Source organism: Podarcis erhardii, assembly GCF_964252035.2.
Source record: "Podarcis erhardii genome assembly, chromosome: 14".
NCBI lineage: Eukaryota > Metazoa > Chordata > Lepidosauria > Squamata > Lacertidae > Podarcis > Podarcis erhardii.
This window is the reverse complement of record NC_138503.1, coordinates 30,499,688-30,526,292: the sequence shown is the minus strand read 5'-3', so window position 1 is coordinate 30,526,292 and position 26,605 is coordinate 30,499,688. Positions and strand designations below refer to the sequence as shown.

The window sequence follows — 26,605 nt, the reverse complement described above, 5'->3', positions numbered from 1 at the left end:
ACCATTGCTGCCTGCTCCTTGGAGTAGGGAGTTAGTCCTCTGCTGGGTGGGGGGGTGGGGACTCAAATCCTGGTGAAGAAACTGCAGGAGTTCTCTGCCGACTTTTCAAATGCAAACTCTGTGAAAATGGAACAGATGCCGTTATAAATTATAAGTTAGGCACAAGGTTTCATTTTGCAGGGAATCTCTAAATTTCCCTCTCTCCCTCCTGCTACTTTCTCATCTTAAAGAGCACCCACCACCCAGGTTTCTAAGCAACTCTACTGTGGGTGGGAGTGACTTGCCTAATTTCACTGTCTTCTCTTCTGAGTGTAGGAGGGCAAAGTGGGAGGAAGGGGGTTTGCATTGAAAAAAAGGCAAGCCCCCCCCCCCCCACTTACAGGCACTTTCAAACCATCCATAGGATGTCCTGGTTCCACTGGGCATTGGGCAGGACAGCTGGGTTGGGTCCCTGAAGTCTGAGTTTCAGGAGACAGTATGAAGAATCCTTTCTGTGGGAGAGGAAAAACTCTAAGAAAGAGTCCTCTCTTACTTGGTACTGCAGCCAGCACTACCCTTTAAGAAAGCATTTCAAATTGGCAAAAAAAAATAAAAATATGTTTCTTTCTAATTTAATGCCCTTGTGGGAGAGTGTGAGCTGAGAGGCTGTGCTAAGGAGCTCAGATTGTCATTTCCAACTCCACAGAAAAGCTGCCACTAAAGATCTGGCTTCCCAGCTCTGATTAATTGGAGAGAGCCACCTCCACAAACTTCCTGCCTTTTGGGGTTCACTGTCCCAAGTACTTGTCAGCCTCAGGCACCTCTCTGTAGGACCCTTCTGTCCCAAGGCCCAATATCAGGAGTGGAGGCCACATCACCCCAGTGGAAACCTGCTGGGGGCCACTTCCTGATTGTGGCTGATACACACATGCATGATCATATACCCTGAACTGGCCTGGTTAGGCTGATGCGAGGGGGACAAAGGTTTGGGTCGGAGCAGGAGGGCACACACAAAAACTGTTGTCTGCTATCTCTCTACAGTGGTACCTCGGGTTAAGAACTTAATTCGTTCTGGAAGTCCGTTCTTAACCTGAAACTGTTCTTAACCTGAAGCACCACTTTAGCTAATGGGGCCTCCTGCTGCCGCCATGCAATTTCTGTTCTCATTCTGAAGCAAAGTTCTTAACCTGAGGTACTATTTCTGGGTTAGCGGAGTCTGTAACCTGAAGTGTCTGTAACCCAAGGTACCACTGTATTGTTCTTTGGGATTGCTGGGCTCTTCTGCTGTCATCTTATTTTTTCAACTTCTAATTATTCTTGACAATTATTTGTTACGCCAGCTACACAGGCTGCTTTTGGTCTTGGTTCTGATGGTGGTGGAAGAAGACATGTTTTTTTTTTTTTGCCACTGCCTGGAGCACTGGGGTCTTGTAATGCCTGACCCGGACATGATGCCAGTGATGGCTCTCTTTTGAACGCAATTACTTTGTGCTCGCACAGTGTGCTTCATAGATCACTGGAGTACTACAAAACCCATTTTGCTGCACAGTCCAAAGCCACAACAACAGTGGAGGCTGGTCCATGGGGGCTAGTGGGGCACAGCCCCACCCACCTCAGCCTACCCTCACCTCCCATCCCATGTCTGCCTGCCTTCTTACTTATAATAAGTCCAGGGAGACCCTGGAGAAGGATGGGGGCAAAGCCAGAATTGGCTGGCTCTGCCTCCCATTGGCTCTAGCACCACCTACTGATGCCTTCCACACCATCAGATCCAATGAGCACCAGCCACGACTGTATGGGAGCACGAGACACTCCAGTTCCAGTGCCAGGTTTTCTTGCTACCCTTGCAGAATATGTTTAAAGGAGGAAGACCAAAGACACCTTTTCTCTGTCTGTGGTTTTAAATCACTGGAAGACGGAGAGGGTGGGGGGAAGGAGATTTTATACGCATTGCTCATCCAAATCTCCCACTACAGCAATGTGGGCATGGGAAGAAGATAAGCAGAAGTCAGCAATGAGGAGAGGGAGCCATACCTTATGAGTTACTAAGGGAAGAGGTATTCTTTCACCACCCAAAAAAGTGGAATGCAAAATCTGACCTTCATGTTGATCGTGAACAAGTGTGGAGCTTGAATCAAATACTCCTCTGCCTTGGGCCCATCTTCTTCCAAGTCCTAAAGGTTTTTACCACCCTGTGTGGGTTTCTAAATGTGACTCTCAGCAACAAAGCATCTGCCCACAAGCACAAAAGAGAAACACACAGGTGTTCTGTACCAATGTAGGATACAAGTGCATGAATGACAATGTTTTGTGGGCCCCAATAAGAGAATTTTCTGGAAACACTCTGAGCGCAAGGTCTTCATACACACCCATTTTCTTTTATCTTTTTTTAAATTATTTATTCCAAAGGGGTGGGCAGGGACAATAAAAAATATACTGTGAAGCAGTTAAAACAGCCTAAAATGCTAACACAGAAACAACACAACATATCCCAGCATGGTGTAGTGGTTAAGAGCAGTGGACTTGTAATCTGAGCTTCCCTGCTCCTCCACATGCGGCTGCTGGGTGACCTTGGGCTAGTCACAGTTCTCTCTGAAGTCTCTCAGCCTCACTCACCTCACAGGGTGTCTGTTGTGGGGGAGGAAGGGAAAGGAAATTGTTAGCCACTTTGAGACTCCTTAAAGGGAGTGAAAGGCGGGATATCAAGTCCAAACTCCAACTCCTCCTCCTCTTCTTCTTCTTCTTCTTCTTCTTCTTCTTCTTCTTCTTCTGTAGTACAATATTCACTGTAAAAGGTGGCGCTTGCCAATACAATTTTAATGGTCCAGAAATAGCTGTGTGAATAAATAAATTTAAAGCATACATGATATTTATATAGTTTATAGTATATAGTTTAGCTGTGATTCTTGCATCGCAGGGGTTGGACCCTTTGGCTCCCTTCCAAGTCTACAACTCCTTGGCACAAGCCTTATTTGTTGAGAGAAGGGAAGTCTCAGTTGAAAGCACAGTGTAGGCCCAGTTATTAAGTGGAGGATACAAGCAAAAGTCAAACAGTGGGCCATGGGCCATGGTTCAGCTCAGTTACAAGCTAGTTTCAGTTTCAGACTGAAACACCAGGAATCACCACCCACCGTCCTGGTAAAAATACCTCTTTCCAGGGGCGTCAACTCGCCTGCATCTGCCACTACAACCCTTCCAAATTCCTGCTCCCTGGAATCTGAATAGCCCAGCAATTGAGCCACGCCTCCTTGTGCTTTTCCAGCACAGACCTGACGGTGTTATCATGGTGAAAGTTTGGGTTCCATACCAGTTTACAATGAAGAATCAAACACAAGGAAAAATGAAACCAAAACATGAACATTCTGTAAATCACAGCAGCAAAGCTAGTTTGCAGTCGGTTTAGAACCAGAAATCACAAATGGAAAAGGCCTAGAAAAATAAATTGGGGGGGGGGGGGGAGGATTCCACTAGAATGGGAAAAAATAGGCTTGGCAGCAGGCAAACCTCCCTGGGGAGAGTTCGGTGTTTGGGTGCTACCAGCAAAGAGGCTCTATATCCAGCCCCCACCTGCCAGACCCAGACATTGTGAGGGTGATAGGACTTTGATAAGGGCCCCCGGGGGTGCAAACTCTAAAAACGCAACCAGCCTTGCATGGAAGGAGGCCCGCCCAGACTGGCAACTTAGGGTGGGGAGGCAGGCGGGAGGGTGAGCAGGACTTTGTTTCCCAGTGGCAAGCAGAAATCAGGCCAAACCGTGCAACAGCTAAGCAACCAGCGGCTAATTTGCTTAGCTCGCATGACTTATTCCATGGGCTGAATTCCATTTTTCCTGGCGCCTGGCACCGAATCTGGGTTGCTTTGGTGGACGGAATTTGCTGGCTTCTTTGATCGCTCCTCCCTCCCTAGGAAGGAGGCATGCTGCGGGTAGCCAGAGCTCTCCATGTCAGCTTCTCTCATTTTTCCAATCTTGAATTCAGTTCTTCACAACTCCACCTCAGTTTGTGGATATTATTATTATTATTATTATTATTATTATTATTATTATTATTTTCTCATGAAAATTTCAGTATGAATTTATCCTCATGGTCACAATTTTGCGTACCTATATACATTTTTTAGAAAGCCATTTCCTCTCATATAATGCTTTTCCCCACTTTAATAAGTGCATTTTTATGCACATTTAAACCCACTGTGTGCAGTCTTGCAAATGCTGCTTGACTGGAGAACTGCATTGCAAAATTCAGAAAGTGTGAATTTCAAAGGACAGCACTGTGTTTCAGTTTGCATCTTGTTCCAAAAAGTGTGAATCAGATGAGTTAGCCTTTAAATGTGAACTGAATCTAACCCCCCCCCCCTTTCGTCCTCTTGGTCCTTTGCTGGCTGCCATCAATCTCCAAGGAAGGCAACGATGTCTGTTCGTTATTGCAATGATCCTTCTCTGCTTTGACAATGCCCCGCTCTTGCAACATGCCATCCTCTGACAGCTAGCAACAGTCTTAGCTTGCAAAGAACCCCAGGAGGGAGCCCACAAATGGAAGGCCCCATCCCGTGTGCCAGGGGTGTGTGTCAGAGTGCATCATCGTGCTGCCTGATCCGCTTGCTCTCGCCACGTCAGTCTTGCAGGGGGAAGAAGCACACCAAGTGTAGTGACCAGAGAACTCAGCTCAGTTCAAGGAGGCCTTGATTCAAGTCCCACCCAACAACACCATGGAACCACTAGGGACAAACTCTGTAAGGTGGTCAACGTATCAGCATTCCAACAAGGCTCCATTCCAGTTCATTTCAATCCTCCTGAAATGTGGTTTTCACAAGAGTCATTGGTGGATCAGGACCAGCCACAGACTCACACACCCAAAACCAGGGAGAAGAGCACATCAGAAGAGAAGGGGTCATCTGTGCTGTAGTCATTCACTTGGGGCCCATTCAAATAGCAGGCCTCTTTGGATGGGGTGGGGACACCATCAATTCTGGGGGTGGGGACACCTCCCAGGCCACAGGGAGGTTAAGCTGGCCTCAACCAGAGCCAGGGCTTTTTTGGCCATGGCCCCAATCTGGTAGAACTCTGTCACAAGAGACTAGGGCCCTGCGGGACTTGACATCTTTCTGCAGCGCCTGCAAGACAGAGTTGTTCCACCAGGCCTTTGGCCAAGGCACAGTCTGACCCCCTCCTTCGGTAATCCACATAGAACTCTAGCCCAATGGTTGCCATTAATTTGATTTTGAATTGATTTTAGAATGAATTGATTTTAGAATGCATTTCAATTAATTGATTGTGGTTTTATGTAAACTGGGTTACTTTTATTGTTGTTGGCCTCTCTGAGCCCGGCTTCGGCTGGGGAGGGCAGGATATGAATAAAAATTATTATTATTATTATTATTATTATTATTGAAGTGAAGCTCAACTGGGAACAAAGAATGCAAGAAACTAGGGGCCATGTCTAGCGAGGACTCTGAAGGTGTGGTCTGATCTGGTTCCACTTCCAGAGCCAAGAAGGGAGGATTCCTGTTCAAAGTCTTCCTACGAAGCTGCTTAGGCAGGGGCAGGCTCAATGCATTTTGCTGCCTGACATGATGGTGCCCTTTCCCCAGGCGTGCAAACTCCTAAGGGCAGAAGCAGTCCCCCACCACAAAAAGTATTACTATTCAGGGGGCATTTGGCTCCACCCCCTGATGTCGCGCAGTGTCACACGCATGACATCATGATGTGCAGCGTCACACACAGGCCCCCTCAACCCCCTTAAGAAGATGGCACCTCAGCCCTTCCCCATTCATACACAGAAGCTGACTAAACATTAATTCTTCCAACAAGGTGGTTAGCTTGCAAACATCCTACATTGCTTCTGAGAGGTAGCAAGTGCAGCATAATGAGACACAGCCCTAACCTCCAACATCTGCCTGCACCTCACCTCTCTCTTTCCCTAATGGTTGAACTGGCCCTGCTTAGGCAGAAGGTTTCTCTACAGAGGAAGTGTATCTGTTTAGCTGGATAGCAGCAAACACTTTTCAAGCAAGAAATGTGACCTGAGGGGCTCTGCATTCCAAAGCATCTGGGAGGTGACACATTAGATATGACTGATCTGCTGCTGTCCTTCTGAGACTTTGGGATTCATTCTGGAACAAAAAGATATAAATCCAAATAAAGAAATTAGTGTAGCAGCACTGGGAGGGGTGGGATGAAAGGGGATATCTGGAAGAAGTCCCAGCTAGAAAGAGCCAAATATGCCCATTTTTTGGTCTCACTTTTTCATTTCTCCATTCTTAAGTCCAGATCTCCACATTTTCACATCAGTTAGCTGTTGTTGTTGTTGTTAAAGTCCCCACGAAAATTCACCAGCATTTTAGTATGATTTTTTCCCAAATAACATTTACATCCTAATGGAGTTTTGTGTTATATTCATATTTTTGCGAGGCAATTTCCCTGAATGCATTTTAAAATGTTAGGTTTACTAAAATATGTCTTTCTATGTACATTCTACCTTATATATCCATTTTTATGCATATTAGAGAGAATTGCGTTGTGATTTTGAAGGCTGTCTGTGTTTTGGTTTATGTATGGTTTCAAAAAGTGTGAATTAAGTCATGTCCGCCTTTAAATACGAATCACAGGTAGGTAGCCGTGTTGGACTGCCATAGTCAAAACAAAATAAAAAAATTCCTTCCAGTAGCACCTTAAAGACCAACTAAGTTAGTTCTTGGTATGAGCTTTTGTGTGCATGCACACTTCTTCAGATACACATTGTGTATCTGATGGCATTGTGTATCTGAAGAAGTGTGCATGCACACAAAAGCTCATACCAAGAACTAACTTAGTTGGTCTTTAAGGTGCTACTGGAAGGAATTTTTTTATTTTGTTTTAAATACAAACTGAGTTTAATCTCCCCTACTCCCAGCTAGGACCTTCAGTTGGGGACTGCTGGGGAAGAGCAGCAAGGGTCTGAAAGAGCTGGCCTGGTGGGGTTGATTTTAATCTTCAGGGTGTGCTTTAGTTGATGAGCTGCACTGTCTATTATGATTCCAGGTTCTGGATCTAGTTTAGGGAAATTGTCTTGGGTGCTGAAGGGCCATCTGGGGCTGGCTTGCTTCCTAAGGTTGGAAGGGCAGGGTGAGAAAGAGTTAAAGCAGCTGCCGAGGAATCCAGGCCAGGAGACCGTTTCTGGAAATGATTGAGCAATGTGAATTCGAGGGAACTGAGTTGGATTCAAACCGCTGCATGCTGAGCCAGCCTGGCCCTTAGGGGAAAGGGAGATGCTATGTGCAGAGGAGAGACCGCTTCCTGCAGTGGTGCTGAGCAAGGCAGCCAATATATGGCCACACACCCAAAAGCACAAACAAATCCAGCAAGGTTTGCTCCTAAAAAGTATCATCTCCTATTTGTGCACCTCTTGTGACTTCCAGAACCGTCTTACTTGCCCCCCTTCCCCCCCCCGAAGCAACACTGAAAGGCAGGATGCGAGAACCACCCCAGTTGCAGGAGTTACAAGGGATACAGCATATTTACTGATGTTCTTATTAATATTTTAATTTGTCTTACCGTAATTTTGTAGGCTGCAATTTAGGTGAAATGTTGGGAAGAATTTCCTTACAATCAAAGTAAGTGATTGTAGCAAGATGAAATTGATATGTCTTACACAGACTGCCCTGGTCTTTTACATTTTGAGTGTGTAAGTCATGGAGAAGCCTAAGTCAGGGGTTTTGCTGCATATTCCTCTAATGAAAGCTTAGCTAACTGGTCTATTGATCTGGACTTGTTAGAAGTTGGTTTATATGCTCCCAGGCAACCTCAGCTTCATCCATATAATGACACCTCTGCTAGGAATAATAACAATCTTGGCACAACAGAGACTGAATCTCCTTCATCAGGGGAACTTTTATGTGACCGACATCTCCTGATGTGTTGGAAAATGAAGTTTTGGGCCTGAATGCCATAATTGGTATACCGGTCAGGAATCCTGAATGTAGCCCCATGGATAAGACCTACCAGCAAAGAAACTGTAGTTAGTGATGGTTTGAAGGTAGACCTATACGAGGATAGGTGCGAGTTCGCTAAGTCCCTATCAGATTCAGTAACCAAACAATTAAATGGCATTGATCAAGGTTGGAACTTGAACTCAGAAATCTGCTTTTATACCAGTATAAATGCTCCAGATGGACTTGGAGGAGTAGTTTCCCATTCTTAATCCCTTCAGATCCAAGGCTACTGATAGTCGATGGGTATGCTGATAACCCACTTGCTACCATCCAAGGAAATGATCGTGGCACGTCACCTAATCTAATTTGTTCAAACCCCAATCTGGGATCTTTCGGAGGAAGTCTGAAGGCTTCAGGTCAGCACTCCACATTTTCTATTCTACAGCTTAAGACGGGAGGAAAAGGCAGTGTACAGTGGATTAATAAACATACAGTGGTACCTTGGTTTACGAACTTAATCCATTCCGGAAGTCCGTTCTTAAACCAAAGCATTCTTAAACCAAGATATGCTTTACCATAGCAGCGGGGAACTCAGTTTACAAATGGAACACACTCAACAGGAAGTGAAACATGTTCTTATTCCAAGGCAAAGTTCACAAACCAAAACACCTACTTCCAGGTTTGCAGGGTTCTTAATCCAAGTTGTTCATAAACTAAGCTGTTCTTAAACCAAGGTACCACTGTACTTGGAAAGATAGCGAATGAGGAGGGAAGTCCAGTTTCCAGTGATGATTCTTCTAGAAAGAGGTCTCCAGATGTTCTACAGGTGGTTGTTCATAACTGGCCAGTGAAGAAACCCAGTGGAATAATGAAAAAAGATTCTGAACTGCAAGACGGAATTCAAGCCATTGTAGGGACTTCCCTGGATTTAGGAAATGGTTGATGGGATAAATTTTGATCTCTATATGTTTGCTGACAGAGAGCTGTTATTCAAACTAAAAGGTTGTTCAAATAATTCCCCGCACCCCAGTCTGGAAAAGGCAGTTTGAGAGGAAGGAACAAGAAGTTCTTAAGTCACAAGTGTCCTGCACTTGTCACCTAGCCTAATAATATCCAGATATGCTCCAATAAGACAAGAAGGCAAGATTCATTATATTGGCCCAAATGCAGGTATTGGGAAAAATATGCCCAAAATAGAAATATGCCCCCAAACTACCCTGCTAGCAATCCATTTTCCAGATATCAAAGGGATGATCCATTAACAAATACTCATGATAAATCCAGGCCTAGGGGTAATTACAGAAAAGCATATTATGATACCTTCAGCTCTCCTCTAAGATACCATAACTGATTAGAAAACATCCAGAAATGTCTTAATATTCTTTCATAGAACCTGACGGGTAGGGATAATAAGAAGGCAGATAAGCACATTTGTATGCTCCAGCAATTTGATATAATATGTTTGCAAGAGATTTGGTCGCACAAACTTAACCCTCCTCCCCACTTACAGGGTCATAACTCTTTTAACCAGTCAGCTGTTGAGAAATTTAAAAGGGGCCAAGGAAGTGGGGACCTGACTACCTTTATATTGTAATGAGTTGGGGGAAATAGGCTGTATGCTTAAGTCCCGTTTCTGATTCCTGGATCCAGCACAGATTCAATTGCAGGACTAGTCAGGCCAGCCTGGTAATGGTCCACTAAGTATGTGTCCTTAAGGTAACAAAGAAAGTGGCTCTCTGCCAGAGGGCAAATGCGTGGGCCTCACTCCCTTAACTGTTTGTTAGAAAGACAAAAGGCCAGAGTGGAGAGATGGGTTATGTGAGCTAGATGTTGGGTGCAAAGGCTACAGGCTAGGAAGGCAGAGAGAGAGAGCCATGCCTGATTTCTGAAGGAATTGAAGGCTGTGGCTGTGGAAGCAGTGGCGTTCCAAGGTGGGGGCAGGGGGCGGTCCGCCCCAGTGCCATTCCAAAGGAGGAGTGACAAAATGCCAACCCCCAATCGGCAGCACCTCCCGAGGCGCGCACCACGCCCCCTGGGATGTGCACCACTCTGGGTACCAGAGCAGGTTGCTCCGCCTCTGTGTGTGGAAGAAGCAAAACTGTCTTTGAGTGTTGATGCTGTGAACTCCTCCAGCATAGGCTCAGGCTGTATGTATATGTGAATAAACCAGTTATCATAAAGACATTACTGTCTCCAAAATGAAAAACTCAACTCAACAATTTTGAGGTCTTCTTAAAAATAGCTCAGCAACTTTCAGGGTGTCCTGGTTATTACTTTTTTAAATATGGCAGCCCTACCACTGCACCTCTTTCGAAAGGAAACACGAACCCTGGGCAAGTGCCTGAAACCCTTGGAATCTCATATCGCTTGGAGTTTGGGGTGGCGTGCGATAATATCATTTGGCAGGGGAAGTTTTGATAGCAGATTTTGGAATTCAAAATAATTACCGCTTGTCAATACAAAGCAGAACTGAATTAGGAATCTTTCTTTTCTTTATAAATATCTCCCTTCTCCCTACTAATTGTCTGGCCCTGACCACCAAGATTTGGGCAGATGTAAGATCCCGAACCAGAGCAGATCAGTCATAAATTCCCCTCAGCATTTATACGTTTTTGTGGACTGGAGCAATTAGAGAGGATCTTTTGGTACCTTTAGGCTTGGGAAATATTTTCCTAACCTAATATTGTTATTTGTACAAGAAATATAATACACAGGCCTAAAAATGTTGGAATTTGTATTCCAACATAATTCCTATATTCCTCACGGGAGTCCTGTAGACATATCTAAGGGTCAATATACTTATTTGAGCAGACATGGTGGAAGTGCTATCGATCACATTATAGTCGCTCCTTCATTACTCACTGCTGAGAACACCTTTGAAGTATTAGAACAAACAGAAAGTGATTGCTTTCAAATATCAGTGACCCCATGTCCTTTCATAGAACGCATACCAACCACCAAATCTGCAGGAGTGTGTGGAGAAATAAAGGGTGTGAAAAGACTGAAATGCTCTCACAGAGAGAACAGCAATATTCAAAAGACACTATATAGTAACTATCTGATGAGTTTGCACCAACTTTTTATGAGCAAATCTCCAAATCAGGTTGATGCCTTCCCAGTGGCGAAACTACATGCTCAAGCACTGGGGGCAGAGAGCAAATGGCGGCATGGCTGACATGCGTCCCAGGGGTGTGGCACACCGCCCTGCAGGGTGTGGTGTGCGTCCTGGGGCATGGCACATCGCCCACAGGGGCGTGCGTGCATCCCGGGGGCATGGCATGCCACCCGTGGGGGAATAGCATGAGTCCTGGAGGTGTGGCTCGCCGCCCTCGGGGCATGGTGCCTGGCGCAGTGGGGGGCAGCCGCAATGGTACCCCCCTCCCCGATGGTGCCGGAGGCGATGCGCTTCCCCTGTCTCTCCTCCCCCCCCCCCCCCCGTTCCTCCGCCAGTGTGCCTTCTAGCAAATTGTCACAGAACTCAGGCCCTATGAGATAACTTCTACAATTAATAACTACACACAATCAACACACCTTGGCTTGTTTGATGGTCGATGCAAATGGCTAGGAAAGTTTTGGCTAAGGCTATTAAGGATTTGCGTAAGAATCCATGGAAAATTTTGTCAAACATAGATTGGAACACAAGAGTCTGCTCAAAAGCAAGAAAGTTGAATATACGAAAACCCAGTGGCAGGGATTGGGACTAGCAGTGATGGAACAGAGGGAAGACAATTTCTGGGAACTGGTGGCCCAGGGTTTAAAGGAAGTGAGATCATCACAGGAAATCTCAGTTCCTGCCTCTGACTGGGTGACATATTTCTCCAGTATATTTGGTGGTCAGTCTGGGCAATCACATGTACCAGCAGTGTGTGAGAATTTCTCAAACCTACTTGAATGGCAGCCAGTCTCCTGTAATCATAGATACATAGAATTGTAGAGTTGGAAGAGACCACAAGGATCATCTAGCCCCACCTCCTGCAATGCAGGAACCTTTCATGCAACGTGGGGCTCAAACCCACAGCCCTGAGATTAAGAGTTTCATGCTCTACTCACTGAGATAAAGGCCCTCATTTCCTGCCTGGAATCAAATAAAGCTCCTGGAGAAGATATGCTTCCACCTGAGCTCTCTAAGGGATATTTAGAATGGCAGATGTCTATCTCAGCTGGCTTATTTACCACCATCAACAATATGAGCAAAATGCCCTCTGGATGGAAAATGAGTATCATTTTCCTGATATATAAGACAGGTGATAGGAAGGATCCACAAAACTATCAGCCAGTTAGCTTGTTAGACATCTCAAAGCTATATGCATTACATCTCCTTCAAAAATCATCAGACTGGTTTGCAAGATAACATTTTTCCTGAAGAACAAGTAGGATTCAGAAGAGGATAGAGAACCATTGATTAAAGTTTTACTCTGAACCGTATTGTAAGGAAATATACTAAGAACATTAAGGATAGTCTTTATGTGGCCTTTATTGATCTTTCTGCTGCATCCAGCTCTATTAATCAAAACAAACTGTGGGAGAAATTTCAAATTGCTAACATTGACTGCAGACTTCTGCTATTGATCCAAGAACTATACAGTAATACAGAAAAGAGGGTCAGAGTAGGTTTAAATGGTGGTATGGCTGATGCTTTTAAAATGTCATAAGGAGTGAAACAAGGTTGCACTCTGGCTCCCACTCTTTTTAACGTTTATATTAACAATCTGGTGCCATATTTAGCCAATTCAAACTCCCCCTCTCTGGTAATTAGGCACAGAAATATCTTAATATTGATGTATGCAGATGATTTAGTGCTCCTCTCTCTTTCCCAGTTGGTCCCCCCCCAAAAAAAAAATCTATTGGAGGTGTTCAGCACATATTGTTAACAGAAGAATTAAGACCAAGATTGTGATTTTTGGCACAGTCCTAGTTATAAATAGTGCTTAGATCAGCAAGTTATAGAACAAATTCACTCGTTTAGATACTTGGGTGTACCCTTTAGTGAAACCCTCTCCTGGAGGTGTCATATGAAGACAGTGAAAGTGAAAGCACAGAAAGCCATAGGGACATTGATGTTCTGTTGCAATAAGGAAGGGCAGCTGATTGAACCTAAGGATATTTGGTAGCAAAGCACTTGCTCTGATTTGAACTCCATTAACATTTTGGAAACTGTGCAGAATATTATTTTTTTCAGAAGCTATACTCTCTACCATCAGGAATATTAGCAGCTCTTCTTCATACAGAATCCAAGGGGCCAACAATTAAGGCAAGAGCAGACTGTGCTCAGTTAAAGGATATTTATTTTAAATTGCTACTACCATATGCCTATTGAGCATTTTCCTGTGCTATATGGAACTGGGTGATAACCAATTCTGGAAAGCAGCTTGTCCAGATGTTCTAGACTATCATTATTTTCCAGATCTGAGCTCTGCTTTGACCTTGAATACGTGTCAACTAAGGGATTGGCTCTTCTGGATAGAATCCAGAAGGGACCTACAACTAATTAGAAACACCAGATTTCCTCCTTGATACCCACTCATGAGGACAGAGCATTTTAGAGCTGGTTCTCTGACCAAACTCTCACCAGTTTCCTTAAGAAATGACTTTATTGAGCTGTATCTCCATGTGATACCTACTGCCGTATTGGATGGTTGCTAAAACAAGCTCCTATACTCAGGCAGACCTGGTATTTATGGTCCATCTCAGATGGAAGACATCTCTCATTCTCTATTAGCCTGCCCCTTATTATAGAGACACAAGAGATCACTTTCTGAAACCTCTCTTCACATAAGCAAGTAGCAACACCCTGGCAGAAATGGTTCAGTTTCTTTTGAGTGACAATAATAACCGCGTAACACAGAGAGTGGCCCTCTATGCACTGTCTGCCAAAAAAGAAAGAAAGGAAGAAAAAGGAGTTAGATAAAATCGCTATAAATGGTTTTGGCTTGATTTGATTTGATTGTGTTGGTGTCTCTGGTAACTTCTGTCTCTTACAGCGTGGATGCTGGCAAATTGGATTTTTAAAAGGCAAAATAATAGAATTGGATCTGTCAGAGGTACACAATGCTCAGGAACTTGGCAAAATCTTTTTTATATTATGGATTTTTATTTTATGGATGTATGTCCTGTGCTATATTATCAATACTGTTGACTAATACCCGTTTGTCATGGCCTTTGGCTAGAAGAGCAGACTTATGAACCTGAACAATCAGAATTGTCTGGCAGGGGAACTGAACAGCTTGGAGAATGGTGGACTGTTCTTCACTAGAGGTTTTTAGATTCCAGATAGCAGCCTATCAGGGATGCTGTAGGTATTTTCTGCATCAATGGGGGGGGGGGCAAACCTTTGAGGTTGCCTTCCAACCCTATCATAGTAAAACTATGAAATTCACTTGGGATCTGGTGATGGCCACCATATTGGACAGTTTTAAGATGGACTGAGACAATTTAACAGAGGGCAAGAGGGTGGGAGTTTTGGTGGGAGTTGTCAGCATTGCATGCTGAACTGCCTGGGCCAGGGGTCTGATCCAGCAGAGCTCTTATGGTGTTCTTAAGCATATTTTCTCTTCTTTATTCCTTAGGGACGTTCAGAGGAATCTGTAAGCAAATCAATCATTTCCCAGAGGATGCTGACTATGAACAGGATGCAGCTGAATACCTCCTGCGTAAGGTTTACAACCTCCCGGGCAACTACAATTCTGTGCTTGTTGGGGGGGGGTCTACACACAGAAGGGATGGGGCTCACCCCTGTAGACAACTGAGTGGCCAGCAAAATCCAGCTGGAGATTTCCTTGTCAGAGTATGTGTGAATCCCACTTTCGATGGAGCTTTTTGAATTTCCCCTGAGCATTAAGGATAAGTTGTGGGGTGTATTTTTCTTTCTTTTTTTAAATAATATTTATTGAACATTTTCAAATATAACAGAAAAAAGAAAAGAAATAAAACATCCATTTTATAACGTTATTTTCATTAGCATCTTGCCAGGACTTCCCCACCCCACCCCCTCTTGTATTCCAATTCCTTCAAATAGATTCAACAAGTTCTTACCCCAAATTTTAAACTTATTATAGTTAACCCAATGTTAAGAATGTTTTTCTATCCCCTAAAATCGACCCCGCTCCCTTCCACGAGTTCCCCTCTTTAATATGCAGAACAGATTAAAATAAAAGAAAATAGAACAAAGAATAAAGTATAATTTAACACCCTTTGGATTCCAAATTTCCCTCCCCCCTTTCCCGGTTGCGTTCCCCAATGTCCATCAATGCCTGTTGTTATCCTGGAGATCCCACATCTAGGCCGAAATCCTTCACAAGTCCTCTTTGCCGTCTTTTTAATAGTCTTTGCCGTCTTTTTAATCATCTTTAGTTTCAAGCGTCCAATCTTGGAAAAGCTCTATCTCAAAAAGGTCCATTTTTTCCATCCAGATCTCTGTATTTAAGAGTAAAAACTCCAATTTTGTTTCTTTAGACCTTTCAAATCTGGATGTCCCAAATGTTCCCACTTCCAGCTTTGTCCAATTCTTGTTGTTCATGTTGTTCTTATTATTCTCTCTCCTCACTTTCCTCTAGTTTCTTTTCCTGCTCTCCTGCAAAAATGTTCCAATTCCAAAAGCTTCTAAATCCCCTACAGAGGCTTTGTTATTCAGGAACAAAACTTTACGTCAAGTCCCTTCCATTCTTCAGTAGATAAATCTATTGTCTCCTTTAGTGTAGAGACCTCTGTAGACAAAATAGTGTTCCATTTCTGCAGTTTCCCAGGAGATAAAAAGTCCAATTCAAATTCCATGCCAGCAATACTTGTAGTGTCCCACAGCCCCTCTAGAGGGATTATAGTAACACAGTTTCCTTCCAGATCGCACCCAACAGTCAAAGTAACTTGTTATTCCTTGTTTTAAACAATTTATATCTAATTTGTAACAAATGTAACCGGCAAAGTCCTCATAACAAAGTTCTCTTTTTATTCTTCAGCTCTGACAGCTCCTTTGACAGCTGTCAAAGCCTCTGTTTCTCCTCTCCCGGCGCTCTCGCGGATCGCTCCCAGTTCCCGGGGGGGGGGTTGCATTTTAGCTCACGTTCTACTTTTCTCCTCCAGCCCAGTCTTATAATTTTCCATCGTGAAATTAGTGACTTTATCAAAATAAGGTAGCACTCGATCTTAGTTGTTAAATCCTTTGCTTTAAATCCTCTACGACAGGGGGGAGATGGACTTCCTTTTTGCACCTCCCCCGCTCGTTCCGAATTTAATTTTTTTTCCCTTTTTAAGTCCAGTTTCCAATTACTCACGGGTTATTCTTTTTAATCCGAATTTTCAATGGAAGAAGTCAGCGCTCTCCGCCAAATGGCATGCGGCTTCGCTCGGCAGGGGAAGCGGAGGACTCATAGCACCACACCCCCCCGGCACCCGCTCCGCAACCTTTAAAAAGGCTCCTTCGTGGGTCGGGGGCGCAAACGGTGCCCGCCAAGTCACCATGCCCATGGGTTTCAGCGCCCATGGTTTTTGAGGGTCCCCGCGACGCCGACGCAGTAGAACCCAGCCCCTGCCGAGCAGGCTCCCTCCGGAGCGCGGGGGGAGTCCGCCATTCGGCGATGGCGCCAACCCGGAAGTCCCTGTGTGGGTGTATTTTTCAATGCAGTGCATTAACTAATCACTTTCCTTATTTCGTTCATTTGCAAGTGTCCTTTTCTCCCTTGGACTGACATCATTAAAAGATCATATCTCTGAAAGGGATAGGCGAATCTGTCCCTTTTGGTTCTCTCATTTTTCCAATATTAAATTCAATTCGTATTTCTGCAGCAGTTTGAGGATTCTTTTTCTTCTTCTTCTTTTAATCCACATGAAACATTATCAGCTTTTCTGTGTGAATTTCTCCAGATAAACACATTTCTCTATGGCAGGCATATTTTTGCACTGGAAAATCATGCCTCTGAATGCCAGTTGCTGGGAATCACAAGCAGGGAGAGCTGTTGTTGTGCTCAGGTCTTACTTGAGGGCATCTGGTTGGCCATTGTAAGAACAGGAGGCTGGACTAGACGGACCAGTGGCTGGATCCAGCAGGCTCATCTTGTGTTTTCCTAATATAATGCATCACTTAATGTCATTCTCATCAATTTTTTGCATGTTTTCCCCTAATATAGGCATTTCTCTACATTTTGTTTTGACTGGAGGGCTGCACTGTTAAATAAGTGCAAATTTCAGTTCTTCAAGGGTGAATTAGGCAGTTTCTTATCCAAATGCAAACAAAGTTGAATTTCTCCCCGTCCCTCATCAGAAGTTTTTATACTTGTTTCAAGATCCAGTCACCTGGGCAGGATGCGATGAGTGAAGGGATGGACAGATCGACTTAAGCCCCATCCTTATCTGTTTCCCTCAGTCTGTTCTGCCCCCTATTTTTGAAGACTTTCCTAAAGAACCCATGAAAAATCCACATGTAAATTATGTGTGTTTTGTACCCAACGTTTCCTGGAAAATACACATTTCCCAGTGCATTTCCTCCCCAAAATATGCATTTTGTATGCATTTTTATTCTAAAGATGCATATCTTTATGCAGACATTTTTGAACCAAACTGTATAGCCATGGGTGCCAACTCATGGGGGCCGAGCCCTTGCGGTCACCTTCCAATATTTTTAGTAGTGGAATATGCCCCCCTAATGTCCCAAAAAATCAGAGGGCGGAAGAGGCTGAGCATGGAGCCAAGCATGGCATGGCTTCAGTGACTGGCTCCTTCTCCTTCTCCTATTGCCATGGAGGAGAAGGAGGACTGAAGCAGCCCCCCACCAATGGCAATGGCAGGAGGAGGAGCTGCCAGTCATTGAAGCCATACTGTTGCCACATTTGGTTCTGCCCCCAGCTTATTCTGATGCCCTGACATCACACACAATGTCACACACACGACATTGCCCATCCCCCCATATCACCCTTGGAAGCTGGCGCCTCTGTGCATAGCCCAGGTGATCGTTGCATTCTCATCCACAATAGAATTTGGAAACGTCAATTCGAGTCAGTCCTCTGTGACAAGCAGACCAAACAAATTCATCCCCCATCACTTGACAGAGGATTTAGTCCTCCCCCCAAAAAATGTACCCAGTAAATTAAAAGCTCCAGAGCTTACCTGAATATCAGGAGGAGAAATCTAGGCAGCTGCCTGGGCTGGCAAGATGTAGGAAATAGCAAAAATGCAAGAAATAATTATGTCAGTCTGGAGAACCGATCCCATGTTGAGATATTATTTGGCTGGTGTGCAGCAGAACCAATGTGGGAACAGCGCCCTTCACAGACTCACTGTCACAATGTGTCTCCATAGAGCAGTAGAGACTGGTGGGGCAGAAGGAAGGGAGCCCAACAGTAGGTGGCGCCAGAGCCAGTGACAGGCAGAGCCAACTAACTCTCATTTTGTCTCCTCCTGCTCCTTGTCCTTCTTCATCCTCCTCATCATGAATGTGCAGGCATCCCCCCACTTACATGTGATCGACATGCACGCAACCACATATACGCATGGCGCCAGGAAATAAATAACTAATTCAATTCAAACCTGGAAGTGGCTGGTGAGAGCTGGAGAGTCTTCCCCAGAGCCTGAAATGGATATCAGTGAGGGTGGAGGAAGCCCTGAAGAGACTGGAGGCGCAGCAAGACTTTGTTTAGGCTACTCAGCCTCGCTGCCTAACAGCTGATGTGTGCGGTACAGTAGCAATGCCAGCCACTTTTCAGCTCATCCTCCAGCCTGCAGTCAACCCCAGAGCTTCAGTTCAAGTTGTGGATATTTTTGGATACGGTATTTTTGGTCTGGATTGGAGAGAGTGCGGCAAAGGGCAATTTAAGGGTGCTTAGAGGGTGCTTCCCACTTCCCACTATTTCACTTCTGCACACGGAGGGCCCAGAATATAACACTTTGTAAGTGTTGGGTGGGGGCCACCCATTTTCATTGCCTTCTAAACCACCCTCTCAGGGCAATTCATGCACAAGTTAATTAAAAGCAGTTATAACGGAGATTATAATGGAGAAATTGACAAGCAAAGTTCAGGAAATAACACAACATAAGAAATCCAATAACTTTAACAAAATGTGGTTTAGCTATATGACATATGTTTTGTCAAAGGAACATGGTTATAAACCACCAAAAATGCATAGAAATCTGTGGAACAGCTTTTATTAAAGTGACTCTTAATAAATATGCTTTGAAACCTTGTGTTGGGGAAATTAAAGTGGGGAGGGGACAACTTATTCTATTATTTACTAAAGTATGTAAAATCAAGAAACTTTTTTTTAAAAAAAAAACAGTTAAAACACAAAAACAACAAATTCATTTAAAACAAGACTAAAACCCTAACAACGAGACACTCGTGGTAAAGACCCTGTTAGAACAAAAATGTCTTCAATTGCTTCCAGAAAGTGCTTGTCATATCTTGACAGAGATGCTATTCCAGGGACAGCTACACTAACAGCAACTTCCTCCCCCCACATCCCACTGAGTTCTTCAAGGCAGCACAGAAACTAAGGGAGAGGCAAGCCTAAACCCTGGGCAGGTTTTAAGCTGGTGGGTTCATGACATTGGTGGGTGGAACTTTAATCAAGGCTTCTCTGAACTGAGCTGTGCTTCTCTGGTCCTTGCACCAGAGCTGAGCTTCTGAGCAGTCTGGGTGATGTCCCAAATCCCTTCCCATTCTTGGGGTCCTGTAGCCAGTGAGGGTTAGAATCTAAGAGAGGCAGTTGCTGAACTAGTTTCTTTAAAGACAAGGACCTTAGCTGGCCATTTCAGGGTCCTCACCAGCATCCCCCAAAGAATAAGCAAGATTTCAAGAGCTACAATTAAGTGACGTTTCACTCCAGATTGATGGGTGGGCCTTTCTTCCATGTATAACGAGAAGAGTGCTAGACTGTCAAGGACTGGCTGGATGATGAGGAGTGGTGAGAAGCTCCAGCCAGAGACCCCCTAGAGAAGCCTCAGAAGAGGAAGGCTTCAAGCCAGAGGAGTGGTGGTGGGACATGGAAGACAGGTCAGAGGATGAAGGTGCAGGGGGCAGAATGGTTGGATGCAGAACAAGCAACAGGCTCAAGTGAGAGAGAGGAGGAAGAGGCAGAAAGCACTGCAGATATAGGACAGGCTGCTGAGGAGGAGGAGGCAGGGGCTGAGGTTGCAATAGATTCACAGGAGCCAGCTGGTTCTACTGTATTCAGCTCCCCTGTCTTGTCTCCAAGAGCAAAAAGCAGAGAGACCACAATGGGGGGAGCCCTCCCCTACGGAGTTTAAGACTGCTTTACTGGGTGTGACTTTGGCCAATAACTGTCCCTCTCAGCCACTACCTCTCAGGGTTGTTGTGAGGATAGAATGAGCAGGAGGAGAACCACACACACCACCTTGAGCCCCTTGGAGGAAAAGGTGGGGTACAAATGTAATAAATATGTCATAATACCAGATGCCTGAATGGACCAGCCTCCACTAGTACTTTAACTAACATGCTACGGTAATGATGTGAGGGATCGCTTAGTCTGTAGAGCATGAGGCTCTTAATCTCAGGGTCGAGGGTTTGAGCCCCATGTTGGGCAAAAGATTCCTTCATTGCAGGAATTTGGTCTAGATGGTCCTTGTGGTGGCTTCCAATATTACAATTCTATGATTTCATGATTCTATGAGTGTAGTCTGAGCAGGATTTGCCTCTTCCCCTTCTCCTTCCTCCTCCTCGTCCAGGTGCAGTGAGAGCATCCAGTATCTTCCCCATCTTGAGTGTGGGTCTGCTGTTCTTCGGAGGTCTCTGTGTGGCAGCCAGTGAGTTCTACAAGAGCAAACTCAATGTCATCTTGAGCGCAGGGATTTTTTTTGTATCGGCAGGTGAGTCCCAAGTCACTTCTCCACTGTCTATGCTGCTTCGCATAAGATCAAAGATCTGGCCTTTGCTGCCAAGGCTGACTCCCAGCAATGGGGTGCCAACCATATTTGAATTCCGTGCTCCCAGAAGGAAACACTTTTGCTCTCCACCCTTCTGGCTCCATATGGTCTATTCCAACTTTGCATGCCTATGAATGGGATAGCTGGGTATCTGTCCCAAAAGGGTCATAGAGCAGAACATCTCCCCTGAAAGCAGAGGGTTCCAGGTTCATCCCGCGTAATCTCCAGATTTTGATATGGGATGCATTGATTCTGTGTGAAGATTGAGCGCTCCTTCTCCTCCTCCTTGCCCATTAACCCTTGCCAAGAACTGCTGCTTAGGTCAGGAAGGGCCAAAGCTTAGTAGGCACAGCCCCTGCTTGGCATGCAGAAGGTCCCAGGTCCGGTTCTCTGCATCTCCAGGTAGGTCTGGAATGTCCCCTACCTGACACCCCGGAGAGCTGCTGCCCATCAATGTCAGCAATGCTGAGCTGGAAGTGTCAAAGGTCTGACTCAGTATAAGGCAACTTCTTATGTCTCTGAGCTGCTGCTGCAGCAACAGCAGCTTCAAAGGGATTTGGAGCCCCAGAATCCCTCTCAGAGCAGTTTCTGTGTACTTTGATGTATTTTACAAAACTCAGAATTGGCGCTCAACAGCAGCATCTTAATTCTGAAGTTAAAGGTTGAGCTGATAAGCCCTGTGTGATGTCTTAGCTAAGCTGGCGCTCTCTCTCTCTCTCTCTCTCTCTCTCTCTCTCTCTCTCTCTCTCTCTCATTGTGTGTGTGTGTGTGTGTGTGTGTGTGTTGGAAGATGCTGTGCTTTTCTGAGGATGCTCCGCATTTTCTGGAAAGCTAAGCCAGCCTTTGTTTCTTGGCAGAATGCAATTGCCTTTAGGGAAACAGCCAGAGGAGTAAATAAGATAATTCAGGGCAGCACAGTAAAAGGGTAACCACTGAATAACAGAAATGTCTTGGGACCAAGGTAGCTGAAGGACTTCCTCCAGCCATACAATCCTGCCCAGATATTTAAGGCCAGGTTCTGGGGTCCCGCTTGTACGGCCACCAGGAAAATAAATGAAATTGGTAGTACAAGCACTCTCTCTGTGGTGGCTCCACAGTTCTGGAACTGCCAGCTGGACGGATTCTGTTCAGGCTTGCAAGCAAGCTTTCAAAATGCACTTGTTCCAGGCTGCCTTTTCTCGACAGTCTCATGCTGCTCCCTTTCTGTGCCACCTTAAATGGTCAAGTTCTTGCAATCGCAGAATAGGTATGCTATGGTACCTGTAGTACTGCAAATTCCACTGATCGAAGCAGTCAGCTTTGGGGGGCCACAGCCGGCTTGGTTCCAAAGACTCATCCTAGTGCCCTGTACCCTACTATACCCTCCAACACCTTGAGTCCCCAAACCGGGGTTCACATGTTCCGTGCTCCCAAGTCAGTCATGTGACCAGTGCAAAATCACTGAGCCCAAAAAACATGCTTTTTTCAGGGCCACACTCACAAGGCACCCAAAAATGCACCATGAGATTGCAGCCCTAGGGGGAAAACTTTGCTTTTTTTCTGGGCGATGTCTCGGTATGTTATCACTTGAGATCACAGCACCCCAAATGGCCACTGTGCACTCACACAAGAAATTTTTTCTGAGATACTTGGGTAAACCCTGCCCTGCCCAATAACAGGCCTGTACAGAGCTTATCTGAGGTCCAAGGTGAGAGTCTTGTTAGAATAAAGTTATGAACACAAACAAAAAAACAGGCAGCCTCTGGCAGGGCAGCCCAGCCAGCTTAGCCCTCTGAGGCCCAGGGCAAGTGCACCCAGCTGCCCCACCCCCTGCACAGGCCTGCCCTATAAAAAGCATTATTCAGAAGAGTGGTTTCCATTGCAAGGAGGTCAAACATGAGACCAATCCGGTTGCAGGGAGTTCCAAAGGTGGAACGGGTACTACAGGGGTATACTGGGGGTATACATCCATGACCCACTAAGGAAGACAGTCACATAATAAAATTTGAAACAGTAAGAATTAATTGCACATTTATTCAAAATCCAATTAAAACTATGTGGTTTAATTAATTCAATGAAGCTGATGAACGTGATCCCGTGATGCCAGCTTTTCAAAGGCTGATAGTCATTTACACTTCTGGTGCCCCCTACTCCACCCCATGGCTCTTATCAACCCCTCCCCAAGAATCCTAGTGACCCCCAGGGGGCAGTACCGCCCACTTTGGGAAACACTGGTTTGGCAGAACCTGCTGAAACCAGGCCTCTCCCATTCCCAGGAGGCTGCTGTGCCTTTGCACTGCCCTGGCCAATTCAACATCTGGAGAGGAGCAGCCATCTGGAGAGGAATGCGAGCGAGTGGCAAATGGCTTCCTTCCTGACTGCTGTCGTGGGCTATTTCGTGACAGTATCTTTGTCTCCAGGAAATCTTTTGTCTTGGGCTCCCTCTGCAAACGCTCCACCCTAAAAAAAAGACAGAGAGCATTGTTCTCACTTCTTCAGCCGAGAGGAGTAGAGAAGCAAAGCAGCAAACAAAACGCTCTTGGCTCATTAACGCAACACAAAGCTCCTCTGTGGCAAGGAAGCAAGGGAGGGGCACCCCATGCATGTTAGCTGAAAGGGTGCCCCCCCCCCCAGTTTCACACAGAGCCCAGAAAATGCCCCTGGGGTGCTGGCTGGTGCTGGTGTCAGGCAGGAATGCTGGAAGCTCTCTGATACTGAGTCAAACTGATGGTGCATCTAGCTCAGTGTTGTTGCATTGGGTCTCCATCAGCTGTCAAGCAGTGGACACTCCCAGTCCTACCTGGAGATGTGGGGGATGAACCTGGAACCCTCTGCTTCCAGGGCAGATGTTCTGCTCTATGGCCCTTTTGGGACCGATACCCAGATATCCCATTCATAGGCATGCAAAGTTGGAAGAGACCATATGGAGGCAGAAGGGTGGAAGAGCAAATGTGTTTCCTTCCAGGAGTTGAAATGAAAATAGCATGACTTCCCCAAATATGTCGGTGTTTGTGTGCCACCAGTTCATCCCTTGCATACTGCAGAGTCCCATTCATCTCCTCTGACTGGATGAGCAAAGTGTCAGGAACTGGCTGTATGGGGAAGAGTGGCAGAAGCCACCTGACCAGAGCCCCCGGGGGAAAGCACAGAGGGAGAGGGTTTGGATCCTGGCTCCTGGTGGTGGGAAATCAGCCACACCCCAGAGGAGGGGGAAAGCTGGGAAGTGCTGGAGGCTGGGAGCTTGGAGGGGGATGAAGAGGAGGAAAGAGGCAGGTGCCCCAGCCCACAGGAATCAGACTTGACAGCTCCACCAGAGCCACCCTGACAATTTCCCTGCTGACAGCCTGCAAGCCTCTTCCCTTCCACTCCTAGAACAAGGCATCTACTGCATGTCACAGAGCAGAGAGCCAGGCAAAAACAGAGAGCGTTCTTTGGGTTAGAGAGTGAAGGCAGGGAGTTACAATCCAGTCCAGGCAACTGCTTCATCTAGACAGGAACAACCCTTAGACGCCCCTGTGTGTTCTCTGCTCTGCTTCTTTAATAACGAAACTAACTGTAACAGGATAGTACGCACCCCGGAAATGATCTCTTTCAGCTTCTGCCTTCTGGAAGAAGGTATAGGGTTATAAAGACCAGGACTAGCTGCCTGAGAAACAGTTTCTACTCAAATTCAATTCTGGTTCTAAACGCAGCATAAGGAATCTCTATAGTATATTGTATTTTAAAACGGGGTTTCAGAGTTTTTAGGGGGGGTTGAATGTTTTATGTAGTTTTTCAATTTCATTGTTCTGTATGGGACAATGACAATAAAGATATTGCATGTCGTATATCGTATATCATAAGTTAACCAGCATGTCACTGTCTTTCTCTGTTCTGCAAATGACCTGTTCTCCCTGTTGGCTCCCGGACACAAAGTTACTTTAGTCCTCCTCTGATTCTTCCCTTCAGGGCTAAGCAACATCATCGGGATTATCGTTTACATCTCTGCCAACGCCGGGGACCCTGGGCAGAGCGACTCCAAGAAGAGTTACTCCTATGGCTGGTCCTTCTATTTCGGGGCCTTATCCTTCATCATTGCTGAGATGGTGGGGGTGATTGCCGTCCACATGTACATCGAGAAGCACCGCCAGATCCGAGCCAAAACCCATTCCGTGGCGCTGCTGAAGAAGTCCACCTTTGCCCGCTTGCCTACCTACCGGTACCGGTTCCGAAGGAGATCCAGCTCCCGCTCCACGGAGCCCAGGTCCAGGGACCTGTCCCCCCTCGGCAAAGGCTTCAACACCATCCCGTCCACCGACATCTCCATGTTCACCCTCTCCAGGGATCCTTCCAAGCTGACTATTGGGACACTGCTCAACTCAGAGAGAGATCACGGGTTTTTACAGATTCACAACTCCCTCCCCAAAGAGTTCAAGGAGTCCTTACACAACAATCCAGGCAACAGACGAACCACGCCAGTCTGAGGCCAGCCTCGCCCCTGGTTGGCTGAGAGTCCTGGCAGTCAGAGCTGCCCTGCTGGCTGCCATGTATAGAGGTGTATCGTTGAGACTGCATGACATGACCCGCCCCCTGTGATGGTGTAACCAGTGAAACTTTGTTTTTCAGAAGAAACCCTCGGCGGGGGTCCTGCCCCTCATGGGCAACCTGGGTTGAGGACTTCGTTTTTTCCGTTTCGTTTTTAAAATCCTCGAATCTCCACTTGCTAAGCCCAAGCGGTTGTGGCTTTGGTTTGACTGCCGCTGAGCCTCCCCAATTCCCAAACCTCTCATTCTTTGAGCAAGAACGGACATTGTAGCTTTGCCACATGCACAGCAAAAGGGGTTCCCATTGGACTGCCAGGAGGCCCCATCAGGAATGTAGGGAGTACCCCATGGCTATTGGTCCCCTCGCGGAAATCCTACTTGCGCGCTGTGGTCATCCCGAAATCACCTCTGTGGGAAATCTCCAAGCACGAAACGGCGAACCTGAGTGTGTTTGAGAAGACTGTGACCATTGTCCCTTCTTCCATCCGGATTGTATTGAGTGATGCTGGGGGGGTTGGGGTGGGGGCTGTCTGTTTTTGTGTGCATGCATTAAATAGCTTGGAATCCCATTTCCTGCCATGTGGTTGGAAGAGATGGCCTGGAGCCATTTCTGTGGGTTTAGGGAGGGCTCTGTGTTTTTCTCGCATCTTCAACGCTCCCATCAAGGACTCCGGGTCAGGTGGGGAGAGGCAAATGCTCCCCCTCCTCCATCTCTCCCAAGGTGCTGGTCGTCATCTGCCATCTGTGGGTCAGCTTTTGACATTGCAGGTAGGATGAGCTCACTCTCTCATGCCCAGAGGTAGATCTCTGGACACCATGAAGATTATGTGTGGTTGAGTTTGCAATCTGCTTTTCCAGCTGCAGCACCAGTCTATGTCCTGTACAGATGGGCGGTCGATATCTGGAATGTTTGAAAGGTCCAAGGAAAGCAAATATATACCAATAAAACACATTCGGATCAGCATTTGTGGTTCAGAGGCCTTTTGTTGGTAAAGGAAGGCATGGGGAAGGGAGCAATATATGGAGGGAGGAACATGGGAGGGGTTTTTTGTTCATATTGCAAAATAGCGATCAGTCAGCAGCTTTCTTGAGGAATCAGCACAAATGCTACCACTGTTAACTTCAAGGAAGCCCTACCTGCGAATTGCAGTTTACATGCAATATATTTTCCTGGAGCTGCCAAGAGCACCTGCTGTGTTCTGCCCCAAATATATCTCTCCACACACACACCTTGGCAGGTGGAACATGGAAAGGCAGTCAGCTTTGAAGACCTGGGGAAGAAAAGGGACAAGCAGTCTGTTGGTTTTCCTTAGCCTTCCTCTTGCACATGGTGACATAGGGATGCTGGT

The 26,605-nt window shown here is 45.9% G+C and overlaps 1 protein-coding gene across 2 annotated transcripts in view; it reads left to right on the top strand.

The window, feature by feature from the left end:
- CACNG3 (calcium voltage-gated channel auxiliary subunit gamma 3) overlaps positions 1-26,220 on the top strand; it is a 68,412-nt gene extending 42,192 nt beyond the window's left edge. The window contains exons 2-4 of one of the 2 annotated variants that reach the window (XM_081840666.1): positions 14,454-14,537; positions 20,563-20,697; positions 24,682-26,220. In XM_081840666.1, the coding sequence (XP_081696792.1) occupies positions 14,454-14,537; positions 20,563-20,697; positions 24,682-25,196 (734 nt within the window). In that variant the 3' untranslated portion in view covers positions 25,197-26,220. Of the gene's footprint in view, positions 1-14,453; positions 14,538-20,556; positions 20,698-24,681 lie in introns of both variants that reach the window. The other variant, XM_081840665.1, reaches the window with a different exon arrangement.
- Positions 26,221-26,605: the final 385 nt, after the last annotated feature.